This window comes from Sminthopsis crassicaudata, chromosome 4 (assembly GCF_048593235.1).
Source record: "Sminthopsis crassicaudata isolate SCR6 chromosome 4, ASM4859323v1, whole genome shotgun sequence".
NCBI classification, from domain to species: domain Eukaryota; kingdom Metazoa; phylum Chordata; class Mammalia; order Dasyuromorphia; family Dasyuridae; genus Sminthopsis; species Sminthopsis crassicaudata.
In genome coordinates this window covers 459,086,873-459,114,167 of record NC_133620.1, presented here as the reverse complement: position 1 = coordinate 459,114,167, position 27,295 = coordinate 459,086,873, and the positions used below count along the sequence as shown (strand labels likewise).

General features: G+C 37.4%; 1 protein-coding gene across 2 annotated transcripts in view; it reads right to left on the bottom strand.

Moving 5' to 3' along the window:
• The window catches only part of CALN1 (calneuron 1), a 447,751-nt gene that overhangs the window by 166,722 nt on the left and 253,734 nt on the right, over positions 1 to 27,295 (bottom strand). For both annotated transcript variants that reach the window (XM_074263986.1, XM_074263987.1), the window contains one exon: positions 5,837 to 5,949. In XM_074263986.1, coding sequence (XP_074120087.1) covers positions 5,837 to 5,949 — 113 coding nt within the window. The remainder of the gene's footprint in view (positions 1 to 5,836; positions 5,950 to 27,295) is intronic.

The following is a 27,295-nucleotide window of genomic DNA, read 5'->3' as shown; positions in this document are numbered from 1 at the left end:
AGGTATACAGTAGGCACTTATTAAACATTTTTTGATTGATGGATCCCCTTCAACTTCCACTCCCAACAAAAGAAAATATAAATTCCTTGACAGCAGAAATTATTTTACTTTTGGCTTTGGATGCTCAGAGCCTAGCATAAGTGCCTGACACATAATAAGCATTTTATAAACACTTATTGATTGACTGAATGTCCATATAAGCTAAGGAATCAGGGCCAGGCAGCAGCTAAATAATTCTACACACCAAGATTTTTGAGAGACCCCATACATGCACATAATGTCTCCCCAGGAAGAATGTAAGCTCTCTGAGAGCAGGGTCTATATGATCTTTTTCTCAATCAATTAAACTCAATGGAGTTTAATAAATGATTAGTGACTGACCAATTGATTTATCACTTTATATGATACAACGTATTGTTCATATTGGTTCATATTGGATTTATAGTTGAGAAGACATGAGGTAAACTTCTGCTTTCATCATTTATTAGCAGTTGAGAATATTACAACCTCTATCTCAGTTCTCCCATCTGTAAAATGGGAATAATAGCACTTACTCCCCATAGTTATTGTAAGGATCAAATAAAATATTTGTAATTTTAGGTGCATTTATTATTATAATTAATTATTATTACTGTTTCTACTTTCTTCTCCCTCTAATTGATCCTTCATGCCATTGCAGAATTATTTTCCTACTCAGGCCATTACATGATTCTATGACTTAATTTTATAAGGAGGTTGAACTAAAAGGGATCCTTAAAAAGTCCAATGTCTTTCTCTTACAGATGAGGAAATTGAAGGAATCATGGATTTAGAACTGGAAAGAATACCTGAAATCATCCAGTTCACATTTCTTATTTTACATATAAAGTGGCCTGCCCAGGGTCCCACAATCAGCAAGTAGCAAAGCCCAAATTTGAACCCAAGTCTTCTGATTTTAAATTCTGTGCCATTTCTCCAAGACCATGCCATCTTTAGGACCATGAAACGTCTACAAGTCTAACAATCGTTCCCTATAGGTCCTCCTTTCCTAAGCACTTCAGAAGATCCCATTCCCCCAGTCTCATGCAAGAAAAGTCCCAGTGGCAAAACCTCTCATGTTGCAGTTCCTCCTCCTCTATAATCACCACTTTTTGTCATCGCTGGAAACAGTTTGGGGGAAAAACCCAGAAAAAATCATTCAAACCCCGGAATCTAACATTTTTCCAGGCAGGACTAGATGCTATATCTCATTCTGTCCCTTTATGGGCAGACAGTGAGAGAAGAGGCGGAGGAGGCTGTCTGGTGAGAATTAATGACCGTTTCTACCCTCTCCCTGCTAGTCAATTAAGTGGCAGCCCAGAGTTGGGTGAGTGACAGCCTGGAAGGAAGCACTAGCCAAGGGAAATACCATTAGCAACATTATAATAAAGGCAACTAAGCAGTGAAAGACTTACCTTATTGGTGGGCAACATTTAAAGTACAGATGGGCAGTTAAGCTAAGGAAAACCTCAACTGATTCAAGTCTAGGTCATTCTAGACCTTGGCCACAATGGGCTATTCTCTTTCCCTTGCCCTCAGTGCTTCTTGTACTTCATTATCCACTTGAAGATTCCCTTTCTACCCATCTCATCCACATTTTCTCCTCCTTTGAGGTTCATTCTATCCAAATTTGCCATCCAATCCAGATCTTGGAGACTGTTATCTATCAACTCCCAGGACACTTTTCCACTTTTTTCAATGACTTCAGTGCTGAATTGTTTTCCTCTTCACTCTACCTTCTCCCTTCATAATCCACTTCAACAACCCACTTCTTCAACTAACTCAATTCTCACAATCCTCTACTCCATCTCAACTACTCTCAGATATGATAATAACCTTGATCTTGCCATCACCCATTGCTGTCCCAATTTTTATCTTCAACATATCGATGATCAATTATGATCAAATGCAACATTCCTCTATCTTATTTTAATCTATCACTTTGTCTCACCCAATACCTTACTTCTTCTAAACCTATTCTAAACCTCAACATGACCTCCAATCTATCACTTAGTAATTTTTCCAGGTCACCATTCCTATAGTTTAGCCTGACTACATTCTTCACTTCCTCCATGTTTCTCTTGTCAAAACCCAATGTTATAATATTACTCCTGCATATACCATCTTTATTTCTATTCACAAGCTGCTTAACAGAACTCAAGGAAGTCACAAGTAGGCTAACAAATTTCGATTATCCAATGTCAGTGCAGTATGACAATCCTTCTACTACTCCTAATTATTATTATTTTTTTTGCTGAGGCAATTGGGGTTAAGTGACTTGCCCAGGGTCACACAGCTAGGAAGTGTTAAGTGTCTAAGAACAGGTCCTCTTTATTTCAGGGTTGGTACTCTATCCACTGCTCCACCTAGCTTCTCAGTCCTAATTAATTTTCTATGCCACCTATTATAATGACTGTTCCAAACCTTCTGGTCTCTCATCAAGTTTCTCACAGAATGGTTTCTCCCTTACACTACTCACTGAAGACTTTACCTCATACTTTACCAAAATCAAGCACAGATTTCCTTAACCTGCACAATTTCTTCTTCCTTCCTCTTTGCCTCTCAGTATCTTGATATCTTCTCCATTATTTTCTCTTTTTTGCTCCAATTTCTGTGGAAGAAATAGTCCTTCACCTCAGAAAGAACAAATCCTGCTGCCCTCACTATCATCCCTAATTCTTTCTCTCTTACTTTCAGTCTTTCCCTATCTAGTGTTCTCTGCTCTGCTACCTTCATACTATATTTTTCCTTCCTCAAAAATCCTTGACTACATCTTACCAATCCTACTAGTTTTAGTCCTATAGCTCTCTTCTTTTTCTTAGTCAAACTCTTAGAAAAGGCCATTTACACTCAATATCTCCATTCCTCTCATTCAACTAAAACTCCTTTATCCAAAGTTATCAGTAATATTTTGCCAAATCTAATGAACTTATTCTTAATGTTAATCCTTTATGATCTCTCAGGTAGCTAAGTAAAGCAATGGAGTCTGGATTCAATAAGATTTGAATTCAAATTCAGCCTCAGACATTTATCCTAGGCAATCCACTTAACCTTTAAATTCCACTAGGGGAATAATAATAGCAACTACTCATAGTTGTGATGAAAATCAAAATACTTTAGCACATAGTGAACTCTTAATTACCCTTCCCCTCACATCAATGCATCATCCACATAGCTAATAAAGTTATCTTTCTAAAATACATGTCTGATCATGTCACAACATGCCCCTACACAACAAACTTCAGTGGCTCCCTATTTCCTCTGAGATGAAAGATAAATTTCTGAGTTTGATATTTGAAGCTCCTCACAACCTAATCCTTTCTTACCTTTCCAGCTCCTTACACATCAACCCCCCCTCCTCATAATCCATGATTCAATCTTTATTCTGTCCCACACACATAATGTGTAGAATGCTCCATCTTTCATCTCCATATTTTTACACTGGCTTTTTTTCTTAGTCTACTTGATTTTCTTCAGTACTTAGCTCATGCTCTCCCTTCCATGTGAAACCTTCCTTGCTTCTCCCAACTTTCTCCTCCAAATGAAATCGCATTCATTTTGTATATATTCTGCAATATATGGACATATATATGCATGCTGCCTCCCTTTCTAGAGCAGATCTTTAAAGGCAGGAATATTTTTTCCTTTTATCTTCAGTGATTACCAGAGCATCTGGCCCATAATAAGTGCTAACTAAATAGTATGTTTTTTTTTTTAATTTCCCACAGTGTTTTGTACATTGTAGATGTTTAGTTTATGTACATTTAGTTTAGTGAGTACAGAGCAGAGTTAGCACCAGACTGAATCAATCTAATTCTAGTTAATCTCTTTTGGCTTATATGAATATAAAAAGGATCAGTAATTTTGTCAACTTAACAAACTCCCATTTTGGGGGATTCCTCTACCCTTTAACTCAATCTACCTATCATTTGAGGGGCTGGGACTAGATTTAAAATCAACCAATAATAATTTATTAAACACCTACTCTCTGCTATGTACTGAGCTAGGTGCTGAGAATACAGAGAAAAAATGAAACAAATGGCCCATTTATCTAAGGAGCTCCTCTTCTTTTTTTTTTTAATTATACTTTTTATTTATCAGATATATGCATGGGTAATTTTTCAGCATTGACAATTGCCAAACCTTTTGCTCCAATTTTTCCCCTCCTTCCCCTGCTTCCTCCCCCACATGGCAGACTGACCAATACATGTTAAATATGTCAAAGTATAAATTAAATACAATATATGTATACATGTCCAAACAGTTATTTTGCTGTAAAAAAAGAATCAGACTTTGAAATAGTGTACCATTAGCCTGTGAAGGGTTTCAAAAATGCAGGCGGACAAAAATAGAGGGATTGGGAATTCTATGTAGTGGTTCATAGTCATCTCCCAGAGTTCTTTCACTGAGTGTAGCTGGTTCAATTCATTACTGAGGAGCTCCTATTCTATTAGAAGATAGCCTCAACGTTCTCATGTAGCTCTAAATCTATTAGCCTAAGGCTTGGTTAATAAATAATAGGTTGATCCCTGAAGCATGAAGAGATTCAGGATCTTGTCAGTAAATGGTAGAGACAGGATTTGAAACCAAGTCTCATTGATCTAAAGCCCAATGCTCTAACAGTTATGGTTTAAGGATTAGTATTAATCTGCACTTATAATTTATTTGGTAGAAGTGATTCCATCTCCTAATGGTGGTTGGCACTTTAGGTTTACAGTCATACAGTGATGTCCAGAACAGTGAGAAGCTGTGATTTGCCAGGGGTCACACAGTCAATTTGTGTCAATGTTTAATATAAGAGAGATATTTTTAAAGAACCTTAAAAAACACCAGACACCATTTCTGAAAAGGGGTCATTATTGATACATATCTATTATCATTGTCACAAAAGCCAAAGACTCAGAAGAGATCTAGACCACAAAATAATGCAGAAAATAGAAGGAAAACACACATTGACCAAAGTCTACAGGATTGGTATCCACGAATAATAAAACAGAGCCATTAGCAAACATGTAAAACTCATGAACCCCAAGAGGTTGTCAAAAATATGAAAATGAACAGGAATTCACAAAGCAATCATGTAAATTCACAGAGGACACCTTAATAATTTATTAAGGGCAAGTTAATAATAGACCCCACCCAGATGTGGCTGATACCAGGACAGACAAGTAAAAAGCACTTTCTTATGAACAAGGTAATAACAGATATTATGTTCATTTCATTCATGAGGAAGCAGTAAAAGATGTTTCATGACTTGATTATAGTAAGACAGATATTAAGTGTCAGAGTCATATCTCAAACCCAGCCCCTCCCACCAAAGCATCTTGGCTGCCATCATCAGCCCAATCCCTCCCCCCAAGACTTCTTGGCTGCTATCATTAGCCCAGCCTCTCCCATCAAGGTTCCTTGGCTGCCAACATCAAAGACAAAGCCTTTCATTAGACACACTCATCTTGGCTTTTTTCTTAAATTCCCATGATTGAGATGGATGGATGTGACTCCAGAGAGAGAAGTCCTAAATCCACCTCAAGGCCTTTCTTTGAAACCCAGTGTTTAGCACAATACTTGATTAATATATTTTTGTTAGCTGTCTGAATGAGTGACAAGGCTCACTATTGTTCAAATTAAGAGGAAAATACAGAAATGTTTTGCCAAAACCTTAAATATTCAGAAAGTTGATTCATTCAAAGGCACCAGTATAAAAGCCACCACATGCACTCCACCAGTCACACAATTGTCTTAGTACTAGGGAGGCAGCATCTCAGGTCAACATTCATATTTATGCTCAAACAATCTCTCAGGGGAAAACATGTCTTACCTGCCAGAATATACTATCTATCGTGTTCCCAAGAAAACCATCTCGACCTTCCGAAGACACCAGCTTGGGGCCCAGGATTGTCATGAATTCATCAAAATCCACCTGGCCATCCCCTGGAGGGAGAAGAAATAAACATGAACCAGTCTGTATATGGATTTGAACTACTAAACACAATATAAAGAAGAAACCTGCCCTCCATATCCAGGACCTCCTCCCTAGCTCTAAGTTCTCTTTTCCCAGCATGTCCTTATTGATAGAGACATGGGGGGGGGGAGGTTAACAGCAATTTGTAATGATGTTTTCATGCTGTCATTATCATCAAATCTTCAGCCTTTTGAATGTACAAGAGGTGCTTCTCAATTTGGAAGAGGATTTGTCTTTTGAAAAACTTACCATTCGCCAGACAACTTTCAAGCTAATGTGGGGACTCTGTATAAAAGACGAACAAAGCTCAAGAATCATTTTTCATGATCCAATTGGAATCAGTGGGAGTAGTATTCTAGTCCTTTATGATTGTTCAAGAGAAAATTTTCAACAAGGTTATGTCACAATTCCTTATAATGGCCAGAAACCTGAATGTGGAACACAGGGTCACAGATTTGGAGCCAGAGAGTTTAGAGGCCACAAGTCCAACCAAGTGTCTCATGTAAAGGAAACTGAGGCTCAGAGATATTGTGACATATCAGCTACTTAGTATCTGAGGTGGGATCTGAACTCATGTCTTCCTGCCTCCAAGACGTTATTGATTGCACCAAAAATTAAGTCTAGAATGGGAGGCACACAGCTTGGGTGGAAGTCTCTACTTTCCTATGAAATATGTGACCTTAGGCAATCTCTCTGGAAGCAATTTCTTCATCCATAAAATGAAGAAGTTGGACCAGATAGTCTTTGATGTCCTTTTTAGCTGGAAGTCGTTAAGAATCAGTGATACTACACATCTGTCAGATTGGCTAGAATGACAGGGAAAGATAATGACGAATGTTGGAAGGAATGGGGGAAAACAGGGACACTGATACATTGTTGGTGGAATTATGAATACATCCAGCTATTCTGGAGAGCAATTTGGAACTATGCTCAAAAATTATCAAACTGTCCATACTCTTTGATCCAGCAGTGTTACTACTGGGCTTATATCCCAAATAGATCTTAAAGAAGGGAAAGGGATCTGTATGTGCAAGAATGTTTGTGGTAGCCCTCTTTGTAGTGGACAGAAACTGGAAATTAAGTGGATGCTCATCAATTGGAGAATGGCTGGATAAACTGTGTATATGAATATTATGGAATATTATTGTTCTGTAAGAAATGACCAACAGGATGATTTCAGAGAGGCTTGGAGAGACTTAAATGAACTGATGCTGAATGAAATGCGCAGGAACAAGAGATCATTATATACTTCAACAACAATACTATATGAGGATCAATTCTGATGGACGTGGCTCTCTTCAACAATGAGATGAACCAAATCAGTTCCAATAGAGCAGTAATGAACTGAAGCAGCTACACCCAGTGAAAGAACTCTGGGAGATGACTATGAACCACTACATGGAATTCCCAATCCCTCTATTTTTGTCTGCCTGCATTTTTTATTTCCTTCACAGACTAATTGTACACTATTTCAAAGTTCGATTCTTTTTGTGCAGCAAAATAACTGTTTGGACATGTATACATATATTACATTTAATTTATACTTTAACATATTTAACATGGATTGGGGAGGGGGAAAGAGGGAAAAATTAGAACAAAAAATTTGGCAATTGTCAATGTTGTAAAATTACCCATGCATATATCTGGCAAATAAAAACTATTTTAAAAAAAGAATATCAGTGATATTTTAAGTCTTTCTTTATAGAATCATAATATACCCAATATGGGGCAACCATTGAGATGCAACCTCTATTGGTCTCTCCTCCTGGATTTCTCTATACCATTTGACTTTAGTAGCCATCTGTTTCTTCTTCTTGATAGTCTCTTCTCCCTTGCTGGGGTACTACTGCGTTCTCTTTCAGAATCCTTTAATTCCTTTTCACATACCCTAAGAAAGGAAGATGTTCTCCAAGACTCTGTCCTAGATCTTCTACTTTCTAGATAATCTTTCAATGACCTTCTCTTAGTAAATGACTCCCCAAATTAAATATATAATCCTTCACAAGAAAGTTCCAGTTTGAAATTTACATTTACCTGCCAAATATTTCCAACCATATGCCTCTCCTTTCCCTACCTCCAACTCAATGTGTCCAGTGCTCATAATTTCATTTCAAAAGTACTGTACCTCTTCTCTGTTTGCTGATTTCTGCTGATAGAATCACCATCCTCCCAATCACCCTGAATTGAGACTTTCCTGATATCTTAGAGGTGATGTCACCAAGATGATAGGGTACAGGTGGGAAGACCAAGGTTAAAATCTTGTTTGTAATATCTACTAGTTAGTTGTGTGATGATGACTGAGTCACCACCTCTGAGCTATAAATTTGGACTAAATAGCCTTAAAAGTCCCTTCCAGTTTTGAATCTATGCTCCTATGATCTTTTCCTTTCCTTCAAGTCTCACCTCCCATAAATTTTCAATCCCAACCATTCTGTCTCAGCCATTTTTTTTCACATCTGTGGAAGTCCACATACAATAAGACCTCTGAAGTGTTGCCAAAGCTAGGGAGAAAGTGATGGAAGAGATGGATTGTGAATGGGCTGGCCTAGCCAGAGCTGGAGTTCCTTGAAAAGTTAGTAACTGGCCAAAGTAAGGGTGGTCCCCATTCCTGAGTGGGTGTGTTCTTATGAAGAGTAATTAGCAGCCTGGGATCAATTACAGAATGTTTGCAAATGTTCAAATCCAAGAGCCAGGAACTTCAACTAAAAATTACGATGCCTTTCTGGAAGCCGATTTCCCAGCCTCCTTCACATGAGGATTCCAGCAGTCCCCCATTACACAACAACCATTTATTAATTGACTACTATTTTGCATTGTGATCAGCAATAGGAATATAAGGCCTCTTGGAGAAGTCAACTTATACATATAAAGACATATACAAGACAGAAATCAAGCTAACCTAAGTTTGCCTTGCATCCAAAGAGACTAGCAGTTGAGACATGTAAACTGAGCCATCCACATAGGCATCAGCCAGATCCAGTTTCTCACTAGCTCTTGGCTAGACCATCATGATTCCCTTCTTATTGGGATCCCTAACAAATGTCTCCTCTCTAATCCACCTGCAACATTTCTAAAGTAAGATTCAAATACAAATATCCAAATTGTTGTCTTATCATTTAAAGTTTCCCATGTTCTATATGATCAAAACACAAACTTCTTAGTCTGATATTCGATGCTTTCTACAGTCTGACTCTAAGTGACCTTTCTGGACTTATTTTACTATGCATCCTTTTCAAGTTTCCACTTCCTGGCCAAAATTGACTACTGACAATTCTTCGGTTTCATTCCTATTTTTCTAACTTATGTGCTTGCATGCAAAGATGCATGATTGGAACATATTCACTCCCTACTTTCTTCTTACTGAAATCCTCTGCTTTCTGGAGGGAGCAGGTAGTGCAGTGGACAAAACACTGGACATGGAGACAAAAAGACCTGAGTTCAAATCCAGCCTCAATCATTTACTATTATGAGAACTTGAGCAAATTATTTAGTCTGCCTCAATTTCATCAACTATAAAATGGGGATTCTAATTATCTAAAATTATAGATAAGAGAAAGAGTCAAATGAGATAAGATTAGTAAAGTGCTTAGCACAGTATCTGGAATATAGGAGATAATTATTCCTTTCCCTTTCCCTTCTTCCTTCAAGGCAACCTAGATGCTTCCTTTCCCATGAAACCTTCCCACACCTTCCCAAATGGAAATTATCTCTGCCTCTTCAAATGTCTTACTGAACATCGGCAATAAAATGTGCCCTTTCTACCCCAGAGCTCCCCTGAGTAATCTGTTCTCCACTCGGCCTTACTTATTCAAGTATGAAACTTATCCCCCTTTAAACTATAGAAAGACTGAAAATAAGGATGTCTTGTTTTTCATTTGTGCATCTCTAGTACCCAGCAGGAGTTTTGCTCAAGGGGCATGGGGAGCCAAGGTAGAACAAATTTTAATCAGCTACATCCTCGAATACACTCATAAGATGATGTCAGCATTGGTGCATCAGTCATCTGGTTTAGCTATAGCCATTTTCATGGAGAATAGACTTTCGTGGTCCAGGTACTCCTGCCTGCTTGGACTGAATGTCAAGGTCATTCACATTTTTCCTTTGTCCTTTCTCATATCAGACTCTAAAGCAGTGGTCCTCAAACTTTTTAAATAGGGGGCCAGACTGTTGGAGGCTGGACTATAGTAAAAAGAAAACCTCGCACTCTGTCTCTGCCCCTCAGTCCATTTGCCATAACCCAGCGGGCTACAGAAACATCTCAGCGGGCTGCATATGGCCCACGGACCATAGTTTGAGAACCCTTGCTCTAAAGTCTCCTATGTCCTACTGCAAGGCTTGGTTGTCACCCAATGGCTAGAGTATTTCCAAGTAATACCTCTGAGAGTGCTTTTTCTGACTGATCAGCCAGAGATATGTTCCTTGCTCTCATCAGGTCATATAATAATAATTAATAACTATAATAACAATAAACTTTTGTTTATTGCCTTCTATGTGCTAGATAACTGTGCTAAACACAATATAATCATGATCACATTTGATCATCACAATAACCTTGGGAGGTAGATGTTATTATTATGCCCATTTTACAGATAAGGAAATTGAGGCAAGTAGAAGTCAAGGGATTTGCCCAAAATCATAGTAGTTATCTGAATCTAAATTTGAACTCAGGTGTCAAGTGTAGCACTTTATCCACTATAGCATCTAGCTACCTCAGATAATGATATTCCTTCTTTCCTTCCTTCCTTCCTTCTTTCCTTCCTTCCTTTCTTCCTTCCTTTTTCTTCTTCTTCTTCTCCTCCTCCTTCTCCTCCTCCTCCTCTTCCTCTTCCCCTCTCTCTTCTTTTTCTTCTTCACCACCATCATTATCTTCTTCTTCTTCCTTAAGATTTACAAAGTTTAAACAACCTTGGAAAGTAGGTGTACTTATCATCCTAATTTTACAGTTCAAGAAACTGAGGCAGACAGAGGTTATGTAGATTACACAGCAATAAGTTGTCTGAAGCCTTACTTGAATTAAGTAATTCCTGAATTCCAGGTTCCTTTTCTTTCTTTGCTATTTTTTCTCTTTCATCTTTTCTTCTACTCACTTCCTTTTTTTTAATCCTCTTGACTGAATTTTTGAGTTATATCTATTTATGGAAAATGACCTTCTCTTACCTGTGGCTATTTACACTGAAATGATGTTACCATATCATTTTAAATTTAGAGATGGAATTTTTTCACCTGAAACTTCATATAAATTCATACACACAGAGAATACATATATGCACACATATACATATATATTTCATGTGTATGTGCAGAGAGACAGAGAAAGGAGGGGGGACCCAGAGAAACCAAAAAGGAAAAGAAAAAGGGAGAAAAAAATCAGAGAGAGAGAGAGGGATGAAGAGAGAAAAAGAGAGAGAGAGAGAGAGTCAGAAAGACAAAGAGAGAGGGAGAGAGACTCTCTTTATTAAAATATGAGCTCTTTGAAAGCAGAGAATGTCTGCCTTCTCTTTCTAATTATATCCCCAATGTTTAATACAGGACTTTGAGACAAGCATAGGGACTAGACCTGGTATTTTATTGCACAGGAAGCTATCACTGAGAAAATTCCTTTTACTAATATACATTAATATTGTCTCTACAAGTCAGGAATATTAATAGAACATAAAATTGCAGCTCTAGAGTTGGAAAGGATCTTAAGAGGCCTTCTAGTCCTTATTTCACTTGTTTAACAATTTTATTTTTTTGATTAACAGAAACATCTATTTTTCTCCCTCTTATCTATCCTTTATTGGAAGAAAAAAAAGTAAAACTCTTTATCAATTTCAAATTATTTATTTATTTATTTCTCTAATTACAAGTAAAAACAACTTTTAACTTCCAGTTTTTAAAACTTTAATTCCAGATTCTCTCCCTCCTTCTCATTGAGAAGACAAGCAATTTGACATTTGGTTCTTGGAATAAATATACATAATCAAGCAAAACAAATTCCCTCATTGGCCATGGCCAAAAATTAATATGTCTCATTTTGCATCTTGAGTCCTGTAACCTCTCTGTCTTAAGGGGGGAAGGAGAGAGCATATTTTATCATTGATCCTCTGGATCATGGCTGGTCATTGCTTGTTCTTAAGCCTTTTTCTTCATAATGTTGTTACTGTATTAACTTCTCTCCTAGTTGTACTCCCTCGACTTTTCATTAATTCCCAAATTTCTCTGAAACTGTCCCTATAATAATTTCTAATTCTTGTATTAGCACACCATCACTTGTTCAATCATTCTCCAACTGATGCACACTCCCTTAATTTCCAGTTGTTTGCCATCACAAAAAGAGCTGCTTTAAACATGTGTCTATTTTGAACCAGTCTACTCATTTTACAGATGAAGAAACTAAAATTTGGAGGGATTAAATAATCTGCCCAGGGTTATACAGGTACTAATGGCAGAGACAAGACTAAAACCCAGGTATTTGTCTCCAAAGCTATCACTCTTTCCACTATGCCACAACCTAGACACTCTTTTTTCCCCATTGCCTGTACTTTTCACTGTTCCAAATCTGTTTTGAGAAATTTCTTTTATGAAATTGCAAGTGGAAAAAATTTTGAAACCCATTTCAATGATCCCTGCCAATGTGGCTACCTTTAGCATGGTGCTTTTGTTCTCACAGACCTAACTGATGGCCCCAGGTGGAAACTAGAGCTTGGAGTAGATAGAGTTTACACCAAGAAGGGAAATCAGGGCCTTCTTCAAACTGGTCTATGAATGTCATTTCTCATTACTATGCTGCACTTGACCTTCAAAATCAACCATTTAAAACTGTGTAACTGTTTGGCACAATTTAAATAACTGAATTTTATAAAGGCAAATTCCTACTTTTGGGTTGTGTTTCAAAGCAATGGCCCTGGGTCAACTGGTCATAGGGAATGCTAACCCTTCTCTCCTTGGGCATAAGTATTACTAACAAGGCTGTGCTATTCTAAATGCCCCCGAGTTAAGTGAATCAAGAGTTACTCTGATGACTTAAGCATTAATGACCAAGCCTGCACAGCCCTGAACCTCTCACCAACCCCATTATCTACAAATGATCCCAGGCCTTTCTGGGCATCATCATTCATGGATTATGGGTACAAAGCTCATTTTAACGCAGTGTGTGGTAGGAATAGAACAGACTGCAAGGAGGAAATAAAGAACATTTGTAAATAAGCAGGAGATTGCTCTCAAATAGCTTTCCCTAGGCTTTAAGAGAAAAATCAATAGGTTTTAACAAGATTTTAACAAGGACTGGCACACCATAGTTGCGTTTGTCAGCCTATGTCTCAGTCAATGGCCATAACTTCATGGTTTGTCCACTATGGATCCAGAAGACTCCAAGCAAGGCCAACATCATAAAGTGGCTAGTGTTAAAAATGGATTTAAATCCTGCCTCTGCCATCATCAGCAGTGTGATCCCAAGTGAGCTATTTCACTTCTCAGTGACTCGGACAACACCCAAGGATGCAACAATTGAATCACGTGTGGGTTGTGATCGGCTTTGATGGAGGAAATTCCCATACTAGAATTCCACCACATCAATGAATTCACAGATTTTTCATGATCTTCTTGTTGTTGTTTTGTTCAGAAGAGTGATTTCCTCAGTGGAGGTAAAGAAACTCCACTAGCAATGAAAATTGATGACTGCTCTGTATCTTGTGGTCTTAGAGAATTGTCTGGAGTCTGGAAAGTTTAAATGATTTGTCTCAACTCACATAGTCTATCTGTGTCAGAGGCAAAGGTTATTCTGAGTCTTAGGCCAGCTATCTATCCATTATACCTCACTGTTTCTCATACAACTCACTAGCATTCTCATTTATTTAGAATCTAAGTTGTGTCCAATTTAACCAGTCCTGCCAAAGCTTCACACAGAAAGGAAGAAGATTCAGAAGGACTATTGAAAAAACTGTATTAACAATCTCTGTTGAGAATTTTCCATTTCCTGCCTCCAGCCTTTGAAGGGATCCTGATGTAGTTGTCTGGATCCTTCTACCAGCTAAGGAAGAACCGTTATGTTCCAAAATCTGAAAGCAACAAACACCATTTGAGTACCACTCAAAAACTCTCTCTTTCTACAAGTCAACCAATATTTATTAAGCACCCACCGCATGCCAGAAACTGTTCCAAATTCTAGAATTTATCCTGGATTGATCCAAAGTAAAAGTCAGATTTCTGAGCCTATTGGACTAATTTATGGAATAGATATGAATTTGTGACATACACCATCTTGAAATCCCCATTAACACCTTGGAGTCAAGTTACCATGCCCCCCCCCACCTGCTGCCAACACACACATTCACACAGGCATCTCCTGGATGAACCAACCTAACATTCAAGATACTTGATGAGGTTACATTCACTCGAAAACATAGCTTGAAAATTCCTGCTTATACACTTACTTTTACTAGTCAATCAGAGAACACAAGTGCGAAGTGAAAGAATTTAATATATCCTAGCAAGAAAAATCACAATAACACATTTTCCCCACATGTCTCGGACATAATTTCCCACAAATGTACACATCGCAAATGAGACCTGTCAAGGCAACATGCAGGGAAAAACACATACGAATGGAATATGTGAAGCCAGGGCACATAAGGAGAGGGGCAAGTCCTCCAGTACTCCAAGGAGAATAGTATCTTCTTGTTATGTTGATAACATGCTTCTGTTGTATGGGTTTCTTACTACTCTTGTCTCATGTGCAATCTCTACTGGCCATGTAATCTCTAGGGTTGTCTCTTTTGCTCACCACCAATCTTGCCACCGTGCAGATTCTGCCAGGCATGGAGGAGTCTGGGATTGAGATGGAGCTTGTTGTCTTTTCTTGGTATCGCTTCCCACTGGTCTTTTATGTTTGCTATATGATGGTGCTCTCCTAGATCCCTGGTCACCATTTAGGTAAGTGACTGAGCAACAACCTTGAGAGGAACAGGACTATAGAACAATCTTGTGATGTTGTGATATATATATATATATATATGTATGTGTATATATATACATACATATGTATGTGTATATATACGTATATATGTATGTGTATATATATGTGTATGTATGTATATATACATACATATATACACACATACATATACACATATACATACATACATATACTCACATACATATGTGTATATGTATATATGTATATATATATATATATATAAAGGGAAAATCTGGCATCTTCTCTTTCCCATTCACCTGAAGTACCAGCAACAACGGATTACCTAACCAAGCATCAAACTAACTGAAAGAAGCCAGCCCAGGAGAGTCCCCATATTCATTCTGTATATGATGAATGCACAGGGTCTCCTCTAGCTAGACTTAAGCTCCTTGAGGATCGAGGGTGTTTTCCCTTTTGTCTTAGTCTGTCCAGTATCTAACAGATCTCTTGGAACCAGTAGGTTCTTTATAAATCTTTATTGAGTGATGTAGTAGTTACTTCCTAAGTGCTTGTTGACTAAGACTAGTAACTGGGAATAACAGGTGAAGGAATAAAGGCGGTAGAAGCTGAAAACTGGGATCACAAGAACCTCCAAATGGGGAAAATCTTTAGGTTGGTGCTACAGTAAATGGCAAAAGTTCAATTTTCCTCATGTGTTTTTTTTGACAATGCATTGTGCTTTTATAGTTGGCTGTGCCCAGCTGGGTGCCACCATCCAGACCCCTTTCAATCCTCTTCTACTAGAGATCTGCTGCCTTTGCTCTCTGTTGTGATAGCCAGCTAATTAGTGGCAGACAAATCCTGGCAACGGCTTGCTATTTCCCATGACTTCTCTGTAGATTATAAGCTAAGGGCTCACTGGCTTGTCCTTTTTTCCTAGTGTTTCACTTTCATTAGTTATCTCCCTGACTAGCAAGCTCTTCGAGGGTAGGAAGGATGGCTTATATTTTTCTTATATTCCACATCCTACATCTGTCTACAGTGATGGGCACATAGAAAGCAGGCAATATATGCTTCTTGATGAAAGAACAAGATTATATTCAGCAGCCACATAAATAGCACTGTGACATAATACTTCTACGATTAACAGATTGCCTTTTAGATTGTCTATTCTTAATTTTTGAAGAATACCAATAACATCCCGGGTAAGGTTTTGACTTGAGGTTCTGTGAATTGGATTTAAGTGAGACAGAGTTGTACAGTCATCAGTCTCACTCTCTCTTTCAGAGTGACCTCACAGAGTAAGACAAAAGTCAGGATGACCGGTAATGGCCCAGGATGTAATGGATGACCTTGATGTCTTTGATGTCTGGCCAAGATCTAGGAACTCACAGTGCCTGCCTCAGCTGCCTTCATGGCCTTTGGAAGAAATCATTCTCATCCACCCATTCTGCTGAGAAATGTCTATGTGCTTGGGTACATGCTTGGGGTACATACCCTCCTAATTCACCAATGAGCTTGATACCTGTTGATTACCACCAGCCTTATTTAATCTTCTGCTAAGACAGTTTTGGAGGAGTGTGGCCACTGGGCATGGTCCAGCTTCTTGGATACCAAAGGTAAACTGAGCATCCCATAAAAGGGTTCTGCAAGCCCTCACAGCAAAAGGCTTGTCCTCCTGAACAGTTCATACTCCGTCTTTCATATTAGATTTGCACAATGCACCCAGAAATTACTTTTTATATATTTGACAGTGAGGCTTGGTGGAGAGAGATAGTCATATTGGTAATCCCCAAAACTCAAGACAAACTGGGTTCAAATACTGCCTCTGACATATACTGACTATGTGATCCTGGATAAATCAGTCAATCTCAGTACTCCAAACAGCTATAAAATATAAATTGCAGAACAACTGCCAATCTCTATTAGTAGAGGGAATTTCCTTGCTTAAGAGCTCCTTATACCCTTCACAGGTTCAATCATGGATATACATAGATATGTAGGCACACATATATGTACATGTACACAATTGTGTGTATGTGCTAATATATACATGTATGATACATGTGTGTACATGTATGTATAAGGGTAGGGTTCTCTTTTCACTCCAATGAAGTCCCCGTGTCTCAAGTGAATCAATCAATGGACTGACCAAGTCTTGAATGTGTAAATAAGAATATTTGCACCCTATATTTTCTTTATTTTTAATAATAGCTTTTTATTTTCAAAATACATGCAAAGATAGTTTTTAACATTCATCCCTAGAAAATCTGCCTCCATTCCCCCCCATTCCCCTCCCCTAGATAGCAAGTAATCCAATCCGATATTTTTATGAAGTGATTAGGTCAAACGCAGCAATATGAATAGTTGTTAGAATTAGCAAGAGGCACTAGGCTGTGTCCTAATCAGCAGCTAGTCTAGCTGTGGACATGATCAAGCAGTGAACCAGTTTAGTGGTATCTCCTTTCCTCTCTCTTTTTCTCTCACTCTCCTGCTCCTTCTTCATACCTCTAATTTGAGCTAGTCATCTGAGAAACTGGATAAGTTTCGAGCATGGAAACTGGATCAGTTGGGATCAGAGAGACTGACCCAGTAGGAGAGAAGACATTCACCTGGGAACAATAGTCAGTCACTCAAAGAAAGGCAGCTTCAGGGAGTGTGACCCTTTGTGTCAGAGACTGGTGCTACCTATGCACTCTACAAAGGAACCAACTTTCACAGTCCAAAGAGAACAAAACCTGAGGGGAACTTGCGGAGAACAGGAAAGAAAAGACTTTCCAGTAACAATGAGCTGGGAGCCATGTATGTTCACACTATATGTGTCCCTTCTCACTACCTTTGTACATTGGGGGAAAAACGTAAGGAATGAGAAATTGAACAATTTCACAGGAAATTGGGAAGAGCTGCATAGGTTGATGCGCAGTTCAACCAAAACCGAGCACCTGTTTTCTCATACTCTTCAGGCGTTTTTTATTATTATATTTATTTATATATAATAAAATAAATTTTATTATATATACTATATCATTATATTTAATAATATATTATATAAAATAATAGTTTTATTATTAATAATATCTATTAATATTAGATAATATTAATATTATATTATTTATTATCTATTTTTATTATCTCCTATTTTATTATCTAAGCAAGGCTTAGATGTATTAGGTAGAACCTCAAAGTTGGTTATATTCTCATTTCTCTAATTATTAATAGTTTAGAACATTTTATATGATTGTTGATAACTTGTATTTTTTCCTTTGACCTTTTATCTGTTGAGGAACAGCATTTTGTTTTAAATCAATTCCTTATATATTTTGAATATATTAAAATGTTGCATTTATTCTATTCCTGAATGAATTCCTTATATAACTTGGAAATGAGACCTTTATCAAAGAAAACTGTAAAGATTTTCCCCCAGTAACATATTTTGTACATTAATTTTTTTGCCCACTCTCCCAATTGAAGCTATTTGTATCTAAGGAAGAATGTGTCCTAGACTTTGGGGATATATTTATGTAACAACTACTGTGTAATCATCTTATTAAATGTTATTGTTGTTAAGTTGTTTCAGTCATGTCTGACTTTTTGTAACATCATTTTGGAGATTTTCTTGGCAAAGATACTGGAATAGTTTCCCATTTCTTTATCTAGCCCATTTTACAGACATGGAAACTGAGGTGAAGAAGTTATCAGTAGTCAATGTCTAAGTTTGGTTTTGAACTCAGATCTTAAAAATAATTGGGTCAGTCTGATAATCAGTGGGAAGTACATGGATTGTAGAGGATGGAGCAGCTAAGTAACAGAGCTGATATTTAAACCAGGTCCCCTTACTCCAAACCCAGTTCTCTTTCCATCAAACCACTGGGTGTCATGGATATATGAATTCTCCCCATCCTCCATATCTTGCAGAAACCAGTTTTCAATATCACAAAGATGATGCTCAGAGTCAACCAAATTTAAATATCATTCAATCTCTTTTAAATAGCAGTTGATAAGTTGCACAATTACTAATCAAGGTACTTTATAACTAAACAGAAAACCAAATAGGAGAAAAAAATCAGGCTGTCTCATCTCCTCTCAATCAATGTTACCAGCACATATTTATTAAGTTCCTACTATGTGCCTAGTCCCATGCCAGGCTCTGGGAATACAAGAAGCAGGAATGAAGCAATCCCTAATAACTAGAGTCTTATATCCTAGTTGAGGGGAAGGGGTGACAAATAGATACACACACATAAATATAAAGTTAATAAAACAAATGTATTCAAAATAGTTCAATGCAAAATGGTTTAAGAGAGAAGGCATTAGCAGTTGAGAGAGGAGCATATTGGGAAAGACTTTGTACAGATGATGCCCAGGATTTATCTTAAAGAAAACAGGTATTTTGTGAAACGGGATAAATGAGGCATTGGTGGGGAGTGATCCATGCAAAAGCTCAGGGATTAAAAAAGTTTTCCAGAGTCTTTCAAGATTAAATTATCTCGGGGAATAAGCCCTGGGAAGCTATTGGTTGGTAGGTAGCAAAGGGTCCAATTTTAGACGGTGTGGGACCACAAGGCTCTTGGTAGCTTGTGTGAAGGTTGATGACTGGAAAGAAATTTTATGATGTCCCTTAAACAGCTAGAAAAGAAACTCTCTCTATGGGACCAGATTTGTTTTGTTCACTGCCATCAATGAAGGCTCGGAACTGAAAGGAGGAGTGGGAGACTGAGGAGGGGGGGGGGAAGCCAAATTAGCCCCAGGAAAATCATGCAGGTCCCTTAACTCAGGATCAGATCAAGGCAGAATATGGTGTCTGCTTGAATGAAGATGGTTGGGCTGTATCCTATTGCTCACCCCATATCAAGAGAACTGTGGGCAGATGTTGAATTATCATTTAGAAAGGACATTGAACAGCTGAAAGGTGACCAGAATGGTGAGCTAGACTGGAGACCACGCCAGAGACTAGACCTCCTAACTTAGAACTGAAAGCAGTGGGAATTAGTTAACTTCAAGAAGACTCGGTTGAGAAGCTGGTGGCTGTCTTTAAGGCTACCTCACCAAATAGTGATTAGAATTGTTCTGACTGGCCTTAGAAGGCAGAATAAGGAGAAATAAAATGGATATTGTAGAGAGACGCATTCCAGTCTGAAGCATGGAAAACCTTCCTAATGGTCAGAGTTATCTAAAAGCGGAAGGCAAGTCCTCTCAATATAGCAGCTTTCCTTTCACTGGAGATTTTCCATGGAGACCCATATGGTCACTGTTTGGGTATATTATAAAGGGAGATTTCTTTTCCAGTACAGATTTAGGCTATATGGCCTCAGAAATTACTCTCAACCCTGAAATTCTGTAGTCTTAGCAATTCTATTTTTTGATCATATTAAATATTTATTGATTTAAAAAATATTTTAAAGTAGGTTATTATTCCATATTTTAAAAATATATAGCAAAGGGCAGAATTCAACCTCTAGGACAGTGGTTCTCAATCTTTTATTCTCAGTCTCAATTCACTATTAAGAATTATTGAGATTGATCCAAATAGTTTCTGTTTGAATGGATTATATTTATAATTTACCATGTTCAAAATAAAAACTAATTTTGAGTTTGTAGATCCTCTGAAAGGGTTTCAGAGATCCCCTGGATTCTCTGGACCCCACCTGGAAAACCACTGATTTAGCAAAGTCATTGCTTGCTTACACAGGGTCAGCCCCCTGTTTTTTTCCGGTTAGCTTTCTTTACTGAGTTCTATTCTACAACAGAAAAAAATGACCATAAATCAAAGCATTCCTAGGGCTATGTCATCCCAAAGATTCTAATATCCTTCTACATGGCTGGGGGGAATCTCATCACCTTCTCCCTGCCAGGGATTATTATGGCTTCCTGCTGGGCATGTGTTTCCATTTCCTAATGTCTATATAAACTACAATTCTCCTCTGACCCAAGACCCTTCATGGTAGTAAGCACCAGAGAAATTATTCCACCTCCAGTTATGATGTTATCTGCTTACTCAAGCACAAAGCTATAAATACTTGAGTAACTCCTGAGAGGCTGCAGAGGCTAAAACAATTGGAATTGGTTAGACCATGTCCAAAAGGCATAGCCACAAATGGATCTCTTTAACACTGTGACCCCATATCCCATTGAGAACTATTACTTCAAAAGTTGGCAGGTACTCTGAAAAAAGCCCTGGCACTTAGGTCAGGAGAACTGTGTTTAAATCATATATCTTAAACTAAATATCTATGGAACCCCAGGCAAGTGATATAATCACCCTGTGCCTCAGTTTCCTCACTTATAAAAAAGAAAGGATTGGACTAGATAGCCTCTCTGAGATCTCTTCCATCTCTAGATTAATGATATCAGGATCCTAGTATTTTGAAACTTGGGGAAGAAAATTCTAAAAAAAAAAAACCAAACAAACAAACAAACAAACAAACAAACAAACAAAAAAAAAAACAGGTAAAACAACCCAAAGGACAGCTAGGTGGTGCAATGGATAGAATATCAGGCTTTGAGTCAGGTTTCCTACGTTCAAATCCAGCCTCTGACACTTACTAGCCATGTGACCCTGGGAAGTCATTTCACCCTCAGTTTCCTCACCTGTTAAATGAGCTGGAGAAGCAAATGGCAAATTACTCTATTATCTTTTCCAAGAAGATCCCAAATGGGGACATGACTGAAAAATGACTCAACACCAAACATCCCAGAATTTCTTTGGGATTGTGTTTCCTTTGTGAAACCAGATTGGAAGAGATTAGTGAGATCTCTAGCAGGCACTATGGTGTGGGGCAAAATATAAGGTGAAAGCAGTGTACAGTGAACATTATGCATTTTTAAAAGAGGAAGAATCAAAAATAAATGCACAACTCCCAGGAACATCACAATTTCACACTCAGATGTTAACAGGGCAGGGAGGAATTATGTTTTAAACTTTCAATCGGATTGAAAACTGCCAGTGTTTGAGTGCAGGCTTTGCTCCTAGTGTGGGATATTTTCATAGTTCTGATCACCAGACTTCCTCATGAAATGAACTAAGGAAACCTAAATGTTCTAGGCCCATAATCAGGCGCCAAAGAGAGACATATGCAGAATCCATTTCCTATTTTAAAAATGTCTATTTAAAAAGTAAAAATCCAATCAAAAAGGCTGAGACAAACCGCACTTGGGAATTTCTGGAATAAAATTTAGTCCGCTCTCATCATCAGGTTTTCTAGGGGAACTGTTTCCTTCACTCTCTTTTCCCCATTTCCTCTCTCCTGTCTCCCTATAGCTCCTTTCAACGGATGCTCAGAAATCTTTTCAGCTGTAGTTTTGCATTATCAGGCAACATTTTCCCAAAGACGATGATAATAACTAATATACATACAGCTTTATATCAATGTTAATATAACATTTAGATAAACATTTACATTTATACAAATGCTTACTGATTGATTAATAGGACATTTTGAAATTTACGAAGTGCCTAACATAGAGGGCATCCTTTCTCAAGTTCATAATCATTTATTAAGTACATTGTGTGCCAGGTACCATATTAATTGCTAGAGACAAAAAGAAAAGCAAAAAAATAATGCTTGTTCTTGAGGAAATCATAATCTAAAGGGGACATAAGGGTGAGGAGGGCCAGGCAACCAAGTATCTATTATACACAAGAAAAATTGGAGATTATTATGGAGGGAAGGCACTAGAATTAAGAGGGATTAGGGAAGATGGACAAGATGGAGTTTAACAGTAATCTGAAGTGAACCAGAAAAGTCAAAGAGAGAGAAATTCAGGTAAGAGACAGCCCATTTTTATGGAGCTCAGAAAATGGAGGGTCCGTGCAAGGCAATGCAAGGTGGCTGGCATTGCTAGATCGCCAAGTGCTTGAAGGGAAGAAAGATTTAAGAAGACTTTCTGAGATTACTTCAACTACTCTCAATTGTGGGTCAGATTCCAATCCATGGCTGAATTCTTCTCTTGGGGTTCTGGGGGTAACCCTACAGGTTAGGGTTCCTAATAGTATCATTATCAATGCAATTCCTATCAATTATCGGTCAAATAACTAGATTTTAGGAAAAAAATTATTAAGTTAATATACCATGGTTAGTGACAAAAGTAATGCCCCCAAATTGGGGGTGCAAAAGGCCTTCTAAGTGGTGCTATAGTGCATAGAGCACCAGGCCTAGAGTCAAAAAGACTCATCTTTGTGAAATCAAATACAGCCTCAGACACTTACTAACTGGGTTACTCTGGGTAAATCAATTAGCCCTGTTTGCCTCAGTTTCCTCATCTGTCAAAAGAGCGAGAGAAAGAAATGGCAAACTACTCCAGTATCTTTGCCAAGAAAACCCCAAATGGAGTCATGAAATTGAAAACAACTGAAAAACAATTCTCTTATACACAAAGGTCCCTTGGGAAAGTGGGTTATTCTTAGGTATAGCTTTCTCCTAGTCTCCAAGGTCAGTTTCTTTATAGAATCCATAGCTAACGTTTCTCCAAATAACACTCCATAATTCAAATCCACTTCTAACCTGACTCCAAGTTTAGTGCAAGTCTCAGGAAAGACACTGATGCTGTTGTAAATTCAGTGTCTTCTCTTTTTGTCTCTTTATCTAATCTGATCTTAATTTTGACCTTTGTTCTACCCAGTCTATACTTAGATTTTATTTTTATCGCATATCTTTACATATACATAAATATTTGTGTGTGTGAGTGATAGGGAGGGGATGGAATTCTAGACTTGAGAGTTTCAATCCTGCCTTAGACACATAAAAGTTGTGTGGTCCTGAACAAGTCATTTAGCTTAGTTTTCTCATCTGTAAAATGGGGATAATAATAGATAGCATTTACAGGGCTGTTGTGATGATCACAAACCTCAAAGGGCTATGTAAATCCCATTATTATTACATTCTATACTCTTATATAACACTATATATTATACTCTTATAAAGCCAGCTTTCAGTAGCTAAGGGGAAAAGCAAAAAGGCAGATTATTTGGTGAAGGGCAAGGTTGGGGATTATTATCTGTGAACAAGTGAATAATGGAAATGAAAATAAAAACTAAAAAGAGGGAAAGTGTTTGCTTGATCTAGTTAATTACCAGTACCATGAAGGGAGGAAAGTAAAGCCAGAATAGAAGTAAAATCATGAACTGAGAAAACAAAGTAGCTTTGAGGTAGTAGAGAATACACTAAATGAAAAGCAAATTTAAGAGAAATGATGAAATAAGAGAAATGCAAGGATATTGTGATCAGAGAAGAAAATGTTCAGGTCCTCCCAGGTAAAAGAGATTAAGGTGACACTGAAGTCTAAGGTGTGGCTGAGATAAAGTGAAATTGGTTTTCTTGGGTGCTAAAATGATAGATGTGAGATCACAAACCAATATACCTCTAGAACTATAATCTAAGTCTATGAATGAACCTCAGATGCCATTTAATCCAACCCTCTCATTTTACAGAGAAAGAAGCTGAGATCAATAAGGAGAAGTGACTTTCTCAAGATAACTCATATAACAAGAATCAGTTATCCTAGGAGGCCTGGTTGGCTTGAGAGTTCTAAGATCCATGCCTTATGGTGGCAAGGAATTGGAAATTAAGTAGATGCCCATCAATTGGAGAATGATTAAATAAGTTATGGTATATGAATGTAATGGAATATTGTTATTCTATTAAAAACGATGAGCAAGTGAATTTCAGGAAAGTCTAGAAAAACTTACATGAACTGATGCTTAGTGAAACAAGCAGAACCAGGAAAATATTGTATACAGTAACAGCAAAATTATGTGACAAACAACTTATGACAGACTTAGCTCTTCTCAGCAATGTATTGGTCCAAGACGACAAAAAAAAATTTGGAATCCAAAATCTTACAAAAATAAATGTTGAATGTTTACATATAATCATAAAAATAAAATACTATTGAATTTAAAAAGCATACATAATTTGAATAGGAATTAGACCATAGAAGTTCTTCCCAGTTCTAATTTTAAGCTTTTAGAACCCAATTCCAGTAATTGTCAAATTTTTCTCCATTTTAAATAATGTTTTGGTAACAAAATCTGAATGGATTCTGAAATAATTTTTGTGACAATTCCTGTATTCCTCTCTAGAAAAGAATCAATCAGTAAGTTTTAGCTGAGCAACATATCTAAACTAAAAACTCCCTGACTCCCTGCTTTGTTTTATCTTTGAATCCCCAGTGCCTGTGTGGTGTGTGTGTGTGTGTGTGTGTGTGTGGTATAGTAGACTCTTAGGTACTTAGTAAATGTATATATTGGACTGAACTGGATACCAAACCTGCAAATTCACAGACACAATCCTTGGCCATAAGTAAGTTCCAGTCCAATTTGGGAGGCAAAATCAACATGCAAAAAATTGCTAAATAAAACAGTGGTTCATACAAAAAAAAAAAAGATTTGGGAATTATTTGGTTTATCACAATTTCAATATGAGACAGAAGGGCAATCACATGGCTGCTAAAAATACTGTTATAATCAAAAGGCATATTAATAGAAATATGGCATCCAGGTGACACAATCGTTGCTTTCCATAACCTACTAGGCAAATCACACCTGGGAGGTTGTGTCCATTTCTATGGAAGATACTTCCAGAGTATCTTCCAGACAAACTAAAGAAACATCCAAAAGATGTTAATTGGGGTACTTAAAGGGCCAACTTAAAGCAACAGCTGAGGAAAGGAGTAATGTTTAGCATGGGGAAACAAGGACAAGGAGAACGCAATAATTTGGTTTCCAAAATGTGATGTATTGTCATCAGTAAGAGAGAATATACCTTCTGTTTGGTTTTAGATGATAAAAATAAAACCAATAAGCAGGAGGGACATTTAAACTTAGTATTGGAAGAAATTTCCCTCAAGAAGTTATTTTTATTGAAATCTTTTTTATATCACCTTCATTTTCAAATATGTCCTTCTAATTCTCCTTCCCAGAAAACCATGCCTTATAACAAAAATAAATAAACAAACAAAAATTAAATGGGAAGAGAAATCAGCTCGCTTAAACTAAATGATACATCAAGTCTGACAAGCTATGCAACGCAAAGACTTCTCTGAAAATAGAGTTATTCGATAATTTAACAGGCAACATTGCAAAGTAGTGACTTTCATATCAATGGAAGTATTCAAGAAGAGACTGAATAATCATTCATCTTTAGTGTTGTAGGAAAGATGCATGTATTTAGTGGAAGTTAAGACTTGATGACCTTTGAGTTACCTCCTAACTCTTAAAATTATGACTCATTTATATATAACATCATTTTTATAATAAAGTATTAGTTGAGTGACATAGATATCTTTAAAATAAGTTAAAGAAGAAATAGATTAACCATTATCTGTTAGGATCCTCAAAAGATTGGGATGTTCACCTCCAAAGAACCTACCACATCTGGCGTGTTTACTCAGCTGAGGTGCTCAAGAATCTCCTACTCAAGAAATTCTTTCTCTGTCCATAGGAAGTTTAATCTGGAATAGAATGGAGGATCACCTCCATGGAAGTACCTCCAGGTACCTTATCTCACCCCAAGGCTCTTTTACCTTCACCCTGTAAGTTTTCACTAATTATTTTAGTAAAATGCTTCTCACATTTGAGGAAATTAACTTCTCCATCAAGGACAATTTGATCAGTCAATTAAACCAACATAAATTAAACTGTATGGGAAGGACAGGTGAAGGTGGAACACTTCTGAAGAATTTAGTGCAGATATTCTATTCTGCTTTTTTGTTTTGTTTTAGATAAAAATTAAGTCTTTTCTTTCATCTAGTTTCCTCAGTCAACTCACATAAGATAACATATTACATAGGAATACTAAAATTGTCATAGAGAATAGCTTCATGATGTATCCAAATCCTGTTTCCCACCAGAAACTGTTATTTTAAAAAGAGAAATAGTCTTCCAGTTAGGAAAGTTGGGACCTAGAAACTTAAAATTGCAAAGCTGGAGGGATCACTGTGGTCCAATTTCTGCACAAATCATCTACTTTTTTATTATACTTCTGAGACATAGTCTCAGATTCTTCTTAAAGAGCTTCAATGATAGAGAATTTACTGCTCCCCCAGGCAGACCATTCCATCTTAAAAAGCTCTGCTAAGAATTTTTTTTAATTTAAACTGAAATCTTGCTCTCAGTAACTTCTACTCAGCTTTATTCCCTTCTGTCTGGGCTTCTGACTTTATCACCATAACTCAGTTGCCTTCTCACCCGAGAACATCCTTCTGCCATGTCTGTTCCCTTTTGCCATTGGTGTCTTCCTTCCAGTGACCTCAGAGAAACATCTTTCATTCACCTCTTAGCTGTCTTCATGAGTCTGTAGTCTCTGCCCCATATTTGCCTTCCCCTACTCTGCTTTTCAGTTCTTTTTATATTTTGCCTTTTCTCATTAGAATTAATTAGCAAAAGTCCAGGGCTTAACACATGCTGGCAAGAACTCTTTCTC